Here is a 13,912-nt window from a genome sequence, read left to right on the forward strand (position 1 = left end):
GAGATACAGAGGCGCGCGCGAGATACAGAGGCGTGCGCGAGATACAGAGGCGCCCGCGAGATACAGAGGCGCCCGCGAGATACAGAGGCGCCCGCGAGATACAGAGGCGCGGGCGAGATACAGAGGCGCGCGCGAGATACAGAGGCGCGCGCGAGATACAGAGGCGTGCGCGAGATACAGAGGCGTGCGCGAGGCCCCGGGTCGGCGATCTACGGCCGTTATCACACGCAGCGTCACCCTATAGAAACACAGGAAGCCAATCACATGCCGAGATATTACATGTGACCTGTCACCGTGGAGCCCGGCAACTAATAATAATAATTGATGATGATGATGATGAAGATTGATAATTGGTGATCGCCTTGATCGTTCCTTCCTCCCACGTGCTCCCAACAGCGTGCAGTGCTGCGGTCCTCCAACTCACCATAGAGTGCTGCTAGCGGCCACGTGAGCCGACCCCTCTATCTCTGTATTTCCTGTAGAGGACGGGCAATGGTAATTCCCGGGCAGTTATTGGTTACGCTCTCAGTCGCTCAGTAGTCTGTGTCCTGTGATTGGCTGCCCGATGAGGGGCGGGCTAACGGGACGTGTGGTCAGAAAGCGTTCGACTCACGGCTCAGTCTATTTCGGAGCGACGGCGAGGGAGGAGCGGAGCAATCATGGTAAGTGCGGGAGCGGGTAATGTGTGTGCGGGCCGCACCTCCAGTGTGCACAGCGCCTTAGTCATATGGCCCGCACCTCCAGTGTGCACAGCGCCCTAGTCATATGGCCCGCACCTCCAGTGTGCACAGCGCCCTAGTCATATGGCCCGCACCTCCAGTGTGCACAGCGCCTCAGTCATGGGGCCCGGGCCCGCACCTCCAGTGTGCACAGCGCCTCAGTCATGGGGCCCGGGCCCGCACCTCCAGTGTGCACAGCGCCTCAGTCATGGGGCCCGGGCGGCGGCACCACGTGTCCGGTTACTGAGCTGAGGAGTCCCGGGTGGTATAAAGTTGTGGAGTCGTCACCCGCAGCAGCCAATCCGCTTCCAGCTCATTCAGAGCCGTGCGCTAATTGGCGGTCTCCGGTATTGAGCAATCATCACCGTAATCAAGATCTCTGCTTGTTGTTGGTGAATGGGGCCGGCTGCTCTGCAGTGGTGGGACTGGGGGTCCTCGGGCAGCCGCCTCTGAAATCCCCCGCCCTCCCGTCACCCTCTGGCTGCTTTTTACCCTTTCTATTATAACACGTTCCCATTCACTGTCAGCAGGCAGAGATCTTATATGGTGAGGATTTTCACCAGTATTAGGGCCCTGTTCACACGTTTTTCAGAAAATTCTGTGTTTTGAGGTAGATGTTGACCTGCCTGCACGCCGCTCTTCCCCACAGCCATTGAGCGCCACGGGCAAAAAAACGTCCGACGATGGATATGAATGGGAGGCGATTTCGGCTGTTTTTTTGGTGCGGAAAAAAAACAACTTGGTGTGAACAGGGCCTTAGAAAGCTGCAGAACTGATGATTAAAAAGACTCGCAACATAAGTGTCCTGTCCTATATAGGAAGATCGGCGCTGTGATGTAGGGGACAGTGGTGCTTTTTATTTAATAAAACTATCTGTTTTCACCACTTAATGAGTGATTTTTAGATTTATGCTAATGAGTTTATTAATGCCCAAGTGGGCGTGTTTTACTTTAGACCAAGTGGGCGTTGTACAGGAGTGTCTGACGCTGACCAACCAGCGACCAATCAGCGTCATGCACTCCTCTCCATTCATTACCTCGGCACATAGAGATATAGCTATAACATTACTGCAGTGTCCTGACAATGAATATACATCACCTCCAGCCTGGACGCGATGTCTATTCACAATCCTGACACTTCTGTGAGATTTCCAGCAAGGCAAATGTAATCTAGTTTTAAATGAGTTTACAGAGTAATCTCGAGATTACATTTGCCTTGCTGGAAATCTCACAGAAGTGTCAGGATTGTGAATAGACATCGCGTCCAGGCTGGAGGTGATGTATATTCATTGTCAGGACACTGCAGTAATGTTATAGCTATATCTCTATGTGCCGAGGTAATGAATGGAGAGAAGTGTATGACGCTGATTGGTCGCTGATTGGTCAGCGTCAGACACTCCTGTACAACGCCCACTTGGGTATTAAGAAACTCATTAGCATAAAGCTAAAAATCACTAATAAAGCGGTAAAAATAGATCATTTTTCTAAATAAAAAGCATTACTGTCCCCTACATCACAGCGCCGATCACATATAGGACAGGGCACTTATAATCCGGTGACAGCCTCGTTATTACTAGGACCACTGTTATCTACATTACAGCGCCGATCACATTATATAGGAGACAGGACACTTATAATCTGGTGACTGCCTCTTTATTACTAGGACCACTGTTATCTACATTACAGCGCCGATCACATTATGTAGAAGACAGGGCACTTATAATCTGGTGACAGCCTCTTTATTACTAGGACCACTGTTATCTACATTACAGCGCTGATCACATATAGGACACAGGGCACTTATAATCCGGTGACTGCCTCTTTATTACTAGGACCACTGTTATCTACATTACAGCGCCGATCACATTATATAGGAGACAGGACACTTATAATCTGGTGACTGCCTCTTTATTACTAGGACCACTGTTATCTACATTACAGCGCTGATCACATTATATAGGAGACAGGACACTTATAATCTGGTGACTGCCTCTTTATTACTAGGACCACTGTTATCTACATTACAGCACTGATCACATTATGTAGGAGACAGGGCACTTATAATCTGGTGACAGCCTCTTTATTACTAGGACCACTGTTATCTACATTACAGCGCTGATCACATTATGTAGGAGACAGGACACTTATAATCTGGTGACAGCCTCTTTATTACTAGGACCACTGTTATCTACATTACAGCACTGATCACATTATGTAGGAGACAGGTCACTTATAATCTGGTGACAGCCTCTTTATTACTAGGACCACTGTTATCTACATTACAGCACTGATCACATTATGTAGGAGACAGGTCACTTATAATGTGGTGACAGAGCCTCTTTATTACTAGGACCACTGTTATCTACATTACAGCGCCGATCACATTATGTAGGAGACAGGACACTTATAATCTGGTGACAGCCTCTTTATTACTAGGACCACTGTTCTCTACATTACAGCGCCGATCACATTATGTAGGAGACAGGGCGCTTATAATCGGGTGACTGCCTCTATTACTAGGACCACTGTTATCTACATTACAGCGCCAATCACATTATGTAGGAGACAGGGCACTTATAATCTGGGGACAGCCTCTTTATTACTAGGACCACTGTTATCTACATTACAGCACTGATCACATTATGTAGGAGACAGGGCGCTTATAATCGGGTGACTGCCTCTATTACTAGGACCACTGTTCTCTACATTACAGCGCCGATCACATATAGGAGACAGGGCACTTATAATCTGGTGACTGCCTCTTTAAGCTTCATGTACGAGACTTAGACAGCCACTCCTGTCCCGCGGCTGCAGGCGACTCCCGGCTGGGCGCTCCGGTGCTGTACCGGTCATGTGACTGACGCTTCTCTCCTTCCGGCCGGCTGCTCCAGTGCTGTACCGATCATGTGACTGACGCTTCTCTCCTCCCGGCAGGTTCTGCTTCACATCTTGTATGAGCATGCAGCGGGCTACGCCCTGTTCGCGGTGAAGGAGGTGGAGGAGATCGGCATGCTGCTGCCGCAGGTGGAGGAGTCTTTGTTGAACATCGGCAAGTTTAACAGCATTGTGAAGTTGGCGGCGTTCTCCCCCTTCAGATCCGCCCAGAGCGCCCTGGAGAACATCAACGCCATTTCTGAAGGTAATAATGCGGGGGAGGGGCTGCAGGACGAGCGATGATGTCACTAACAATCTGTCAATCCACTGAGATGTGATGTCACCACTATGTACCTGAGCTCGTCCTGCAGGTGAGGGAGGGGTCCTCAGTATTCATGTGTGAGGGAGGGGTCCTCAGTATTCATGTGTGAGGGAGGGGTCCTCAGTATTCATGTGTGAGGGAGGGGTCCTCAGTATTCATGTGTGAGGGAGGGGTCCTCAGTATTCATGTGTGAGGGAGGGGTCCTCAGTATTCATGTGTGAGGGAGGGGTCCTCAGTATTCATGTGTGAGGGAGGGGTCCTCAGTATTCATGTGTGAGGGAGGGGTCCTCAGTATTCATGTGTGAGGGAGGGGTCCTCAGTATTCATGGGTGAGGGAGGGGTCCTCAGTATTCATGGGTGAGGGAGGGGTCCTCAGTATTCATGGGTGAGGGAGGGGTCCTCAGTATTCATGTGTGGGGGAGGGGTCCTCAGTATTCATGTGTGGGGGAGGGGTCCTCAGTATTCATGTGTGGGGGAGGGGTCCTCAGTATTCATGTGTGAGGGAGGGGTCCTCAGTATTAATGTGTGGGGGATGGGCAGCGGTTTGACATAGTAGCGGCTTCGTTATGTACTGCAGGTGCAGCGTTTGTCATGTGACCTGAGGCTCCGCCCTCGTGCCGGATATAACGGGTTCTCTCCCCCTCCCCCCAGGTGTTCTACACGAGGACCTGAAGCTGCTCCTGGAGACAAACATGCCGGCCAAGAAGAAGAAGGCGCTGCTCGGTGTGGGAGACGCAAAGATCGGAGCCGCCATCCAGGAGGAGCTTAAGATCACCTGTCAGACGAGCGGCGCCGTGGCCGAAATCTTAAGAGGTGAGATGGTGAGGCGGACAGTGATGCCCCCTCCAGTCATGAGGTGGTATGACCCATCATTACCACCGGTGGATCTCATGAGCGCCCCCTTCAGTCATGAGGTATTACCCATCATTACTACTGGTGGATCTCATGAGCGCCCCCTCCAGTCATGAGGTGGTATTACCCATCATTACTACTGGTGGATCTCATGAGCGCCCCCTCCAGTCATGAGGTGGTATTACCCATCATTACTACTGGTGGATCTCATGAGTGCCCCCTCCAGTCATGAGGTGGTATTACCCATCATTACTACTGGTGGATCTCATGAGCGCCCCCTCCAGTCATGAGGTGGTATTACCCATCATTACTACTGGTGGATCTCATGAGCGCCCCCTCCAGTCATGAGGTGGTATTACCCATCATTACTACTGGTGGATCTCATGAGCGCCCCTCCAGTCATGAGGTGGTATTACCCATCATGATTACTAGTGGATCTCATGAGCGCCCCCCTCCAGTCATGAGGTGGTATTACCCATCATTACTACTGGTGGATCTCATGAGCGCCCCCTCCAGTCATGAGTGGTATTACCCATCATTATTACTGGTGGATCTCATGAGCGCCCCCTCCAGTCATGAGTGGTATTACCCATCATTATTACTGGTGGATCTCATGAGCGCCCCCTCCAGTCATGAGGTGGTATTACCCATCATTACTACTGGTGGATCTCATGAGCGCCCCCTCCAGTCATGAGGTGGTATTACCCATCATTACTACTGGTGGATCTCATGAGCGCCCCCTCCAGTCATGAGGTGGTATGACCCATCGTGTACGATCTTTCATTGTAGGGATCCGGCTTCACTTCCACTCTCTGGTGAAGGGACTGACGGCGCAGTCGGCCTCTAAGGCTCAGCTCGGTCTAGGCCACAGCTACTCCCGAGCCAAGGTCAAGTTCAATGTCAACCGGGTGGACAACATGATCATCCAGTCCATCAGTCTACTGGACCAGCTGGACAAAGACATCAACACCTTCTCCATGAGGGTCAGGTGAGGACCAGGCCGGGGGTGTGGGGGGGGGCTGGACGAGTTGGGGGGGGGGTAGGATCTCACCCTCCCAATGCTTACCGCAGACCGTGCTCCACCTTCCCACTGTCTGTACAGAAAGAGGAGGAAAAGCATCTCCTCCGTCCACACCACAGTCCTGCCACTTGTGGGCGCTGTCTTGTATTCGGAGGTACATGGACTTGTGATTAGACCGATCCTCTAGTCACTTATAAAGCTGCAGTCGCTGTTCTACATCGTCCCATGTTTGCTGTTGTAGATTTATTCTGAGACCTGCTTCTCCCACAATGCATTGCGCCTTGCAGCTTTGGCTGTGAGTGGAGTATACGTCATGTTCTGTTTCCTCTGTTTAGGGAGTGGTACGGCTATCACTTCCCGGAGCTGATCAGGATCGTGCCCGACAACTACAACTACTGTCGCATGGCCAAGTTCATCGGCAACCGCAAGGAGCTGTCGGAGGAGAAGCTGGACGCCATGGAGGAGATCGTCATGGACAGCGCCAAGGCCCAGGCCGTGCTCGAGGCCTCCCGCTCCTCCATGGGTAGGTGTAGACGGGGGAGGGGCTGCAGGACGAGCGATGATGTCATTAACAATCTGTCAATCCTCTGAGATCTGTGATGTCACCGTCATGTTACTGAGCTCGTCCTGCGCCGGGGGAGGGATGTCGCCCGCTGGCAGGTAACCAGGTGACAATGATGAGTTGTGGGGGAGGGGCAGCGATCTGATGACCTATCGTGGACGTCTTCTGATGGGTGAGGCTCGGGTGACCTCCGTGCGTCATGTGACCTGAGGCTCCGCCCACACCTGGGATCACGGGTTTGTGGACTTGATTAATGGGGTGACGTGTTCCTCGCTGTCAGTAACGGGGTCCTCCTCCCTCCAGGTATGGACATCTCCCCAATTGACCTGATCAACATTGAGAGTTTCTCCTGCCGCGTCATCTCGCTGTCGGAATATCGCAAGGGCCTGCAGGAATATCTGCGATCCAAGATGAACCAGGTGGCCCCCAGCTTGTCGGCCCTCATCGGAGAAGTGGTGAGTGTCCCTTTAAGGCCGGCACCTCCTTCCCCATCCCCCACGGACGTGATGTCAGTAAAATCTGTCAATCCACTGAGACTGCTGCTGAGTACCTCCATACTGCTGATCCGTGGCCCCTTCCCTGCTGCCGCCCTCCCCCCCCCGCTCACTCCTCTTCTCTTCCGCAGGTCGGGGCCCGCTTGATCTCCCACGCTGGAAGCCTCACTAACCTGGCCAAGTACCCGGCGTCCACGGTCCAGATCCTGGGGGCAGAGAAGGCTCTGTTCAGGTACAGCTGCCGGGCGGTTGTGGTGATGGCAGGTGACTGGGTGTTGGCGTCTGACCCGCCGGCTGGCGGCAGCTTCTTGTCGGCGGCTGCGTGAGTGACGACTGCCACCCCAGAGTCTGAACAACCACCCCCATCATCTGTTACACTAGTGCCGCTGCGCAGGTCAGACTCCAGGACTGGGGATCACAACCCCTGCTCTCCTCGGTCTGTTAAGCTGCCTGAGCACGTTGGGAGTTGTAGTATTCACACAATTACCAAGTCTTAGTAACTTTCCAGGGCGCTGAAGACTAAGGGCAACACCCCGAAGTACGGCCTCATCTTCCACTCCACGTTCATCGGACGAGCGGCTGCCAAGAACAAGGGGCGCATCTCCCGCTACCTGGCCAACAAGTGCTCCATCGCCTCCCGCGTGGACTGCTTCTCAGGTGAGACCCCCGGCGGCCCCCCAGCACCCGCAGCCTGGCACCCCGACACCCGCACACTGGACTTTGCAATGATGTTGAATATTTTTCGTCAACAGGATATCACCCCCGTTTATGTTGATAACTTTCTTCTCTGAGCGAAGCTCTGGTATTATGCTCTAGTCACATCTAAAGCTGCACTTTACAGCTAGAGCAGGAGTAAAGCTGCAACATTGTTAGCGCGCGCTGCAGTTGTGATGTAGCGATGTCCAGGATAGTGTTAGACTGCATTGTACAGCTCTGGATGTGACTGGAGTATAAGCCTTGGCTGTGACTTGTGAGCTGGCGGCACATTTTAGGCTTTCTTGTTTGACACGTGACCTCGTTGTGTTACAGAAATCCCAACCCCCGTGTATGGAGATAAACTGCGGGAGCAGGTGGAGGAGCGGCTGGCCTTCTACGAGACCGGCGACGTGCCGCGCAAGAACCTGGACGTGATGAAGGAGGCGGCGCAGGAGGTCAGTGCCGGCACCGGGGCCTCCCACGACTGGCTGGAGATGATGAAGAGTTAAATCCTGACGACTGCTGGAGGCACAAACTGATTTAATGAGCCTGATCCAGCCAGTGTGGGGGAGGGGCTGCACTGTGGGAGGGGCTAGAGACAGGAGGGGCTGCACTGGGGGAGGGGCTAGAGACGGGGGAGGGGCTGCACTGTGGGTAACTGAACTCTTCTTCCTTCCAGGCCTCAGAAGTTGTGTCTGAAATAAAGCGGAAACAGGGTAAGAAAGAACGGAAGAAAAAAAAACGGGAGAAGCGACGGCTGGAGGCGCTGGCGGCGGAGGAGGAGGAGGCGGCGGCTGTCCCTCCAGAGGACGAGGTACGGCCTAATGGAGGATGGGATGATGTATAGCAGGTGGTGGCCTGTGAATCTAGGGGGATGGGGCTCTGGGTGGAGGGGGGGGACCGGTGTCCTGTGACTCTGGGTGGAGGGGGGGGGGCGACCGGTGTCATGTGACTGGGTGGAGGGGGGCGGCGACCGGTGTCCTGTGACTGGGTGGAGGGGGGGCGGCGACCGGTGTCCTGTGACTCTGGGTGGGGGGGGCGGCGACCGGTGTCCTGTGACTGGGTGGAGGGGGGGGGGCGGCGGCCGGTGTCCTGTGACTCTGGGTGGAGGGGGGTCGACCGGTGTCCCGTGCCTCTGTGTGGAGGGGGGAGGGACACTTGTGGCTCTGGGTGGAGGGGGGGGGACACGTGTCATGTGACTGGGGTGTACTCACTTACTCTCTGTTTCAGGGGGATGAGCCAAGTAAGAAGAAAAAGAAGAAACGGAAGTCTGGGGGCGATGTGTCTGAGAACGGGATAGAGGAGGAGGAGACGACTCCGGCCAAGAAGAAGAAAGTCTCCCCCTCCGAGGAAACTCCGACCTCCGAGCACAAGAAAAAGAAGAAGAAATGTAAAGTACGAGAGGAGGAGGAGGACTGAGGGGCGGAGCCTCCGTGTTATGGACTGAGGGGCGGAGCCTCCGTGTTATGGACTGAGGGGCGGAGCCTCTGTGTTATGGACTGAGGGGCGGAGTCTCGCGCATTTCTCCATGTTTTATTATTTTGTTTCTGTAGTGTCTGCGGCTCTGGATTAGGAGTCGTTGTCTGTCCGTTCAGAGGAATATGAACCACAAAACATTAAACTTTGTATAAAATCTCCGCTCCGCTGTCATTTATAAAGCTCCGCCCACTGATTAACCCCTTCTCCCCCACATTTTATTAACGTGGGGGGGGGTGGCGTGTTATCCCTTCTGCCATCCAGACCTCTGCTATACTCGTGTCCCCATGACAACACTCCCTATCTTGCTTTGGTTCTGCTCAGCCTTGTCATAGGGGCAATGTGTGGTACAGAATTTTAAAATGAAAGTACATGGGCCGGGCTGCACAAACCCCGGGGCACTCACGCCTTTTTTTTTTTTTTTTTCCCTACCCTCCCCCGTTGGATATCGGTGGCGTTATATTTGGCGCCTGATATAGAAATAACCCCCTGAACTGTCAGTGGGGCGTGTAATGGCAATGGTGTCACTGTAGCTGTGACTGTCCAATCGGCTACAGACAGTGCGTGCGCGCTCACTCACAGCTGGCGGTGGACAAGACTGATCTGGTGAGAGACCGCGCGCACGCTCCTCTCCAGCTCTTGCTGTGACACGAGCTGATTGGACAGTATCACCATTGACCGTTCAGGGGGCTATTCATTTACAAATATAACGGCACCGATATCTAAATAACGGAGGAGGGTAGAAGAATAAAGTGCCCCAGAGTTGAGCTTAACGTTAATCAAGTGTCCTGATAATAAATACACGTGAAATCCAGCCTGGACGTGACGTGTATTCACAATCCTGACACTTCCAACTCTTTTCTGTGAGATTTGCAGCAAGCCACTCGTAATCTCGCGAGATTTTGTATCCGTTGCTGGAAATCTCACAGAAAGGATTCAGAAGTGTCAGGGTTGTGAATACACGTCACGTCCAGGCTGGAGGTCATGTGTATTCATTATCAGGACACTTGTGTATGTGGCTGCACATCGTTCTAGTAAGAACACGATGCTGCTGTGTAAATCAATGTAGGAGTGTATGATGCTGATTGGTCAGCGTCATACACGTAAACACGCCCAGTTAAAGACACAATACACGCCGAGTTGGACATAACGAAATAAAAACGCCCAGTTGTCCATTTCAAAGCTCATTTGCATAAATATAAAATAGCTCAGAACTTGGCCAAAAACGTTCCTGTTCTCCACATTGCAGCGCCGATCACATGCAATAGGAGATGGGGGTGTGAGAATCTGGTGACAGCCTCTTTAACCCCTTCCCTCTTTAGCCACTTTTGACCTTCCTGACCGAGCCTCATTTTTCAAATCTGACATGTTTCACTTTATGTGGTAATAACTCCGGAATGCTTTTACCTATCCAAGCGATTCTGAGATTGTTTTCTCGTGACACATTGCACTTTATGTTACTGGCAAAATTTGCTCGATATGTTCAGTATTTAATTGTGAAAAACACCAATATAGTGAAAAATTGCAAAAAATAGCATTTTTCTCAATTTAAATGTATCTGCTTGTAAGACAGGCCGTTATACCACACAATAGTCGCTAATTAACATCCCCCATGTGTCTACTTTAGATTGGCATCGTTTTTTGAACATTCTTTTATTTTTCTATGACATCACAAGGCTTAGAACTTTAGCAGCAATTTCTCACATTTTCAAGAAAATTTCAAAAGGCCATTTTTACAGGGGCCAGTTCAGTTGTGAAGTGGCTTTGAGGGCCTTATATATTAGAAACCCCCAAAAAGTCACCCCATTTTAAAAACCACCCCTCAAAGTATTCAAAACGGCATTCAGAAAGTGTTTTAACCCTTCAGACGTTTCACCAGAATTAAAGCAAAGTAGAGGTGAAATTGACAAATTTCGTTTTTTGTTTTTTTTTTGCAGAAATTCATTTTGAATCCATTTTTTGTGTAACACAGAAGTTTTTACCAGAAAAACGCAACTCCATATTTATTGCCCAGATTCTGCAGTTTTTAGAAATATCCCACATGTGGCTGTAGCGTGCTTATGGACTGAAGCGCCGGCCTCCGAAGCAAAGGAGCACCTAGTGGATTTTGGGGCCTTGTTTTTATTACAATATATTTTAGGCTCCATGTCGGGTCTGAAAGGCTCTTGCGGTGCCAAAACAGTGGAAACCCCCCACAAGTGACCCCATTTTGGAAACTACACCCCTTGAGGAAATTATCTAGGGTTATAGTGAGCATTTTGACCCCACAGGCTTTTTGCATAAATTATTGGAAGTAGGCCGTGGAAATGAAAATTTAAATTTTAACCAATAAAATGTAGGTTTAGCAAATTTTTTTTTCATTCCCACAAGGATTAAAGGAGAAAAAGCACCACAACATTTGTAGAGCAGTTTGTCCCGAGTAAAACAGTTCCCCACATGTGGTCATAGACGGCTGTTTGGACACACGGCAGGGCTCAGAAGGGAAAGAGCGCCATTTGGAGTTCAAATGTAACTGGAATGGTTTGCGGTGGCCATGTCGCATAAGCAAAGCATTTGGAAACCCCCCAAGAGTGACTCCATGTGGGAAACTACACCCCTCAAGGAATTTATCTAGGGGGTATAGTGAGCATTTAAAAAAATGTTTCAATTAAAATCCATGGATGTGATAAACGTTGAAGCGCTCCTTCATACACAGGGCAGGTTTGTCGGGGCCGGTGTCGCACTGATACGGTGTCTCGTCTTCTCCCCCTTTTGTAACAGACTTTGCACCTTTTTTGGCTCCTTCCCTTTTTACCAGTGGAGGGGATTTTGCCGGGAAAGTGTTGCCCTGGTACAATACGTGGAGCATCGCATCTAGAAGTACTGGGGCCCTCCCCTTCCTGGTTCCCAAATACAAGGGCCTTGATAACCGCTTCTTGAAACTGAAGGAATGTCCCGGTCCGGCCTGCACATCGGTATAGCACGTAAGCGTTCTACAATGCCATCTGTACCACGTGCACGGCCAGCTTTTTGTACCACGCCTTTGTTTTCCGCATGGCACCGAACGGCTTCAGTACTTGATCAGAGAGATCACCCCCTCCCATGTACTTATTGTAGCCGAGGATGCAGTCTGGCTTGGGGGTCATTGTGGTGGTACCTCGGACAGGGACAGGGGTGCTGCCACTACTGTGTATTGTGGTACGTCCCTCTTGTCCTTATACTTGACCAGCAACAAGTTATCGCTGTGTAGTGCCCGGCTTTTTTTTTTTTAGAGAGGCCTCTGGTTTTTGCGCACGGTGCCGCATGCTGCAGGACTTCTGGTGGAGAGGCAGGTAAATAGTGGGACGCTGGTATAGAAGTTACCCCGTAAAGGTGATAACCCTGGTCCAGCAGTGGGTGCATCAAGTCCCACACTATTTTCCCACTAACTCCCAGGACAGGGGGGCATTCTGGGGGTTCTATCCTGGTGTCCTTCCCTTCATAAACCTGTAGGTGCACCCTGAGCTGCTCCCGCACAGCTTGTACATTTTAATTCCGTACCTCGCCCTCTTGCTTGGCAGGTATTGGCAGAATTTTAGTCTCCCCTTAAACTGTACAAGGGACTCGTCTATTGCTATGTTCTTTTCGGGGGTGTACACTTCCTGAAATTTGGTGCAGAAATGATCAATGACTGGCCTGATCTTGAATAGGCGGTCGTATGTGGGGTCATCACGGGGCGGGCACTGAGGATTATCACTATAATGCAAAAATGTCAGAATGATTTCAATTCGTGTCCGGGTCATTGCCATGCGGTATAATGGGGCGCTGTATAAACTGTCCGCACTCCAGTACTGCCTAATCTCTGGCTTTTTTACTAGGCCCATATGTAGAACAAGGCCCCAAAATGTCATCATTTCCGCTGCCTCTATGGGGGTCCACCTAGCAAATGATGACGTGGGGTTTTGGGCTAAAAATTGTTGGGCGTATAAATTTGTTTGGGCCGCCATTAAATTAACCAAATCCTCAGAGAAAAAGACCTTGAAAAAGTGAATTTCTGCGAGGCCTCCAGTCCCTAACCGAAATCCTGAGGTCCCTGTGAAATCCGGAATGTGAGGCTCATAATTATCAGGGGGTGGGTTCCACACGATATCACTAATTTGGGGGGTTGCCTCAGCTGATGTCCTGGGGCGTCTTTGCGGGGGTTCCTCATCACTGGATGAGGATGATGAGCTCAAGATGAATGGGGCAATTTCCTCTTCTCCCTCGCTGGCCGATTCAGTGTCAGAGGCCGGGATGGCGGACGCCTCCTCGGCTGAGTAGAGCCTTTGAGATGATTGGCCCATTTTTATTAGGGGGGTATGTAGTGCTTCAACACGTGTAATAATCTCTATAGAGGTGGTTGTGTATGTTGTGCTTTTACACGTGTATATGACATTTATAGGAAAAAAGAAAAAGAAGAAAAATAAAAATGTAGGAGAAAGAAATTTATTGAACGTTCAATATAGAACTGTAAAAAAACCGGAATGTCCGTCACTAAACGGACGCTGATTATAAGATGTCAATTTATTCAAACTGTATCAAAATATATAACTAGAACTTCTGCTTTATATCTTTTTTACAAAACGGACGCCAGTAAACGCCCGCGGCTCTAACGCTACTCTTTTTTTTTTTTTTTTACAGTTTTATAAAATGAAGAAAAAAAGGCCAAAATAAAACCTGCCTAAACAAATGACCACTGAGGCTGATTATTAGACTCCGCACTCAGCGGCCGCAGGGCGCACGCAAAAAAAAAGGTGCAGTAATAAAAAAGGCCAAAAAATGCGGCAAAAAAAAATGACCACGGATGCTGATCAGTGATGGCGGTCACTGATCAGCACTCGGCGGCCGCAGGGCGCACACAGGGAGGTGCAAAAATACAAAAAAAAAAGAAAGTCCTGTG

General features: G+C 50.7%; 1 protein-coding gene and 2 non-coding genes across 3 annotated transcripts; all 3 read left to right on the plus strand.

The window, feature by feature from the left end:
• Positions 1-555: 555 nt before the first annotated feature.
• Positions 556-9,176, plus strand: NOP56 (NOP56 ribonucleoprotein). Its single transcript, XM_075855350.1, has 11 exons — positions 556-662; positions 3,653-3,857; positions 4,566-4,727; positions 5,556-5,754; positions 6,123-6,310; positions 6,653-6,804; positions 6,975-7,075; positions 7,352-7,500; positions 7,873-7,994; positions 8,219-8,353; positions 8,770-9,176. Exons 1-11 carry the CDS (start codon positions 660-662, stop codon positions 8,956-8,958), a joined length of 1,605 nt encoding a protein of 534 aa, XP_075711465.1. The 5' UTR covers positions 556-659; the 3' UTR covers positions 8,959-9,176.
• On the plus strand, positions 5,816-5,949 carry LOC142722853 (small nucleolar RNA SNORA51). Its single transcript, XR_012875144.1, has one exon. It is a non-coding gene; the product is annotated as a small nucleolar RNA SNORA51 (small nucleolar RNA).
• On the plus strand, positions 8,029-8,095 carry LOC142722743 (small nucleolar RNA SNORD57). The gene has a single exon (XR_012875035.1). It is a non-coding gene; the product is annotated as a small nucleolar RNA SNORD57 (small nucleolar RNA).
• Positions 9,177-13,912: the final 4,736 nt, after the last annotated feature.

This window comes from Rhinoderma darwinii, chromosome 1 (assembly GCF_050947455.1).
Source record: "Rhinoderma darwinii isolate aRhiDar2 chromosome 1, aRhiDar2.hap1, whole genome shotgun sequence".
In the NCBI taxonomy this organism is placed as follows: domain Eukaryota; kingdom Metazoa; phylum Chordata; class Amphibia; order Anura; family Rhinodermatidae; genus Rhinoderma; species Rhinoderma darwinii.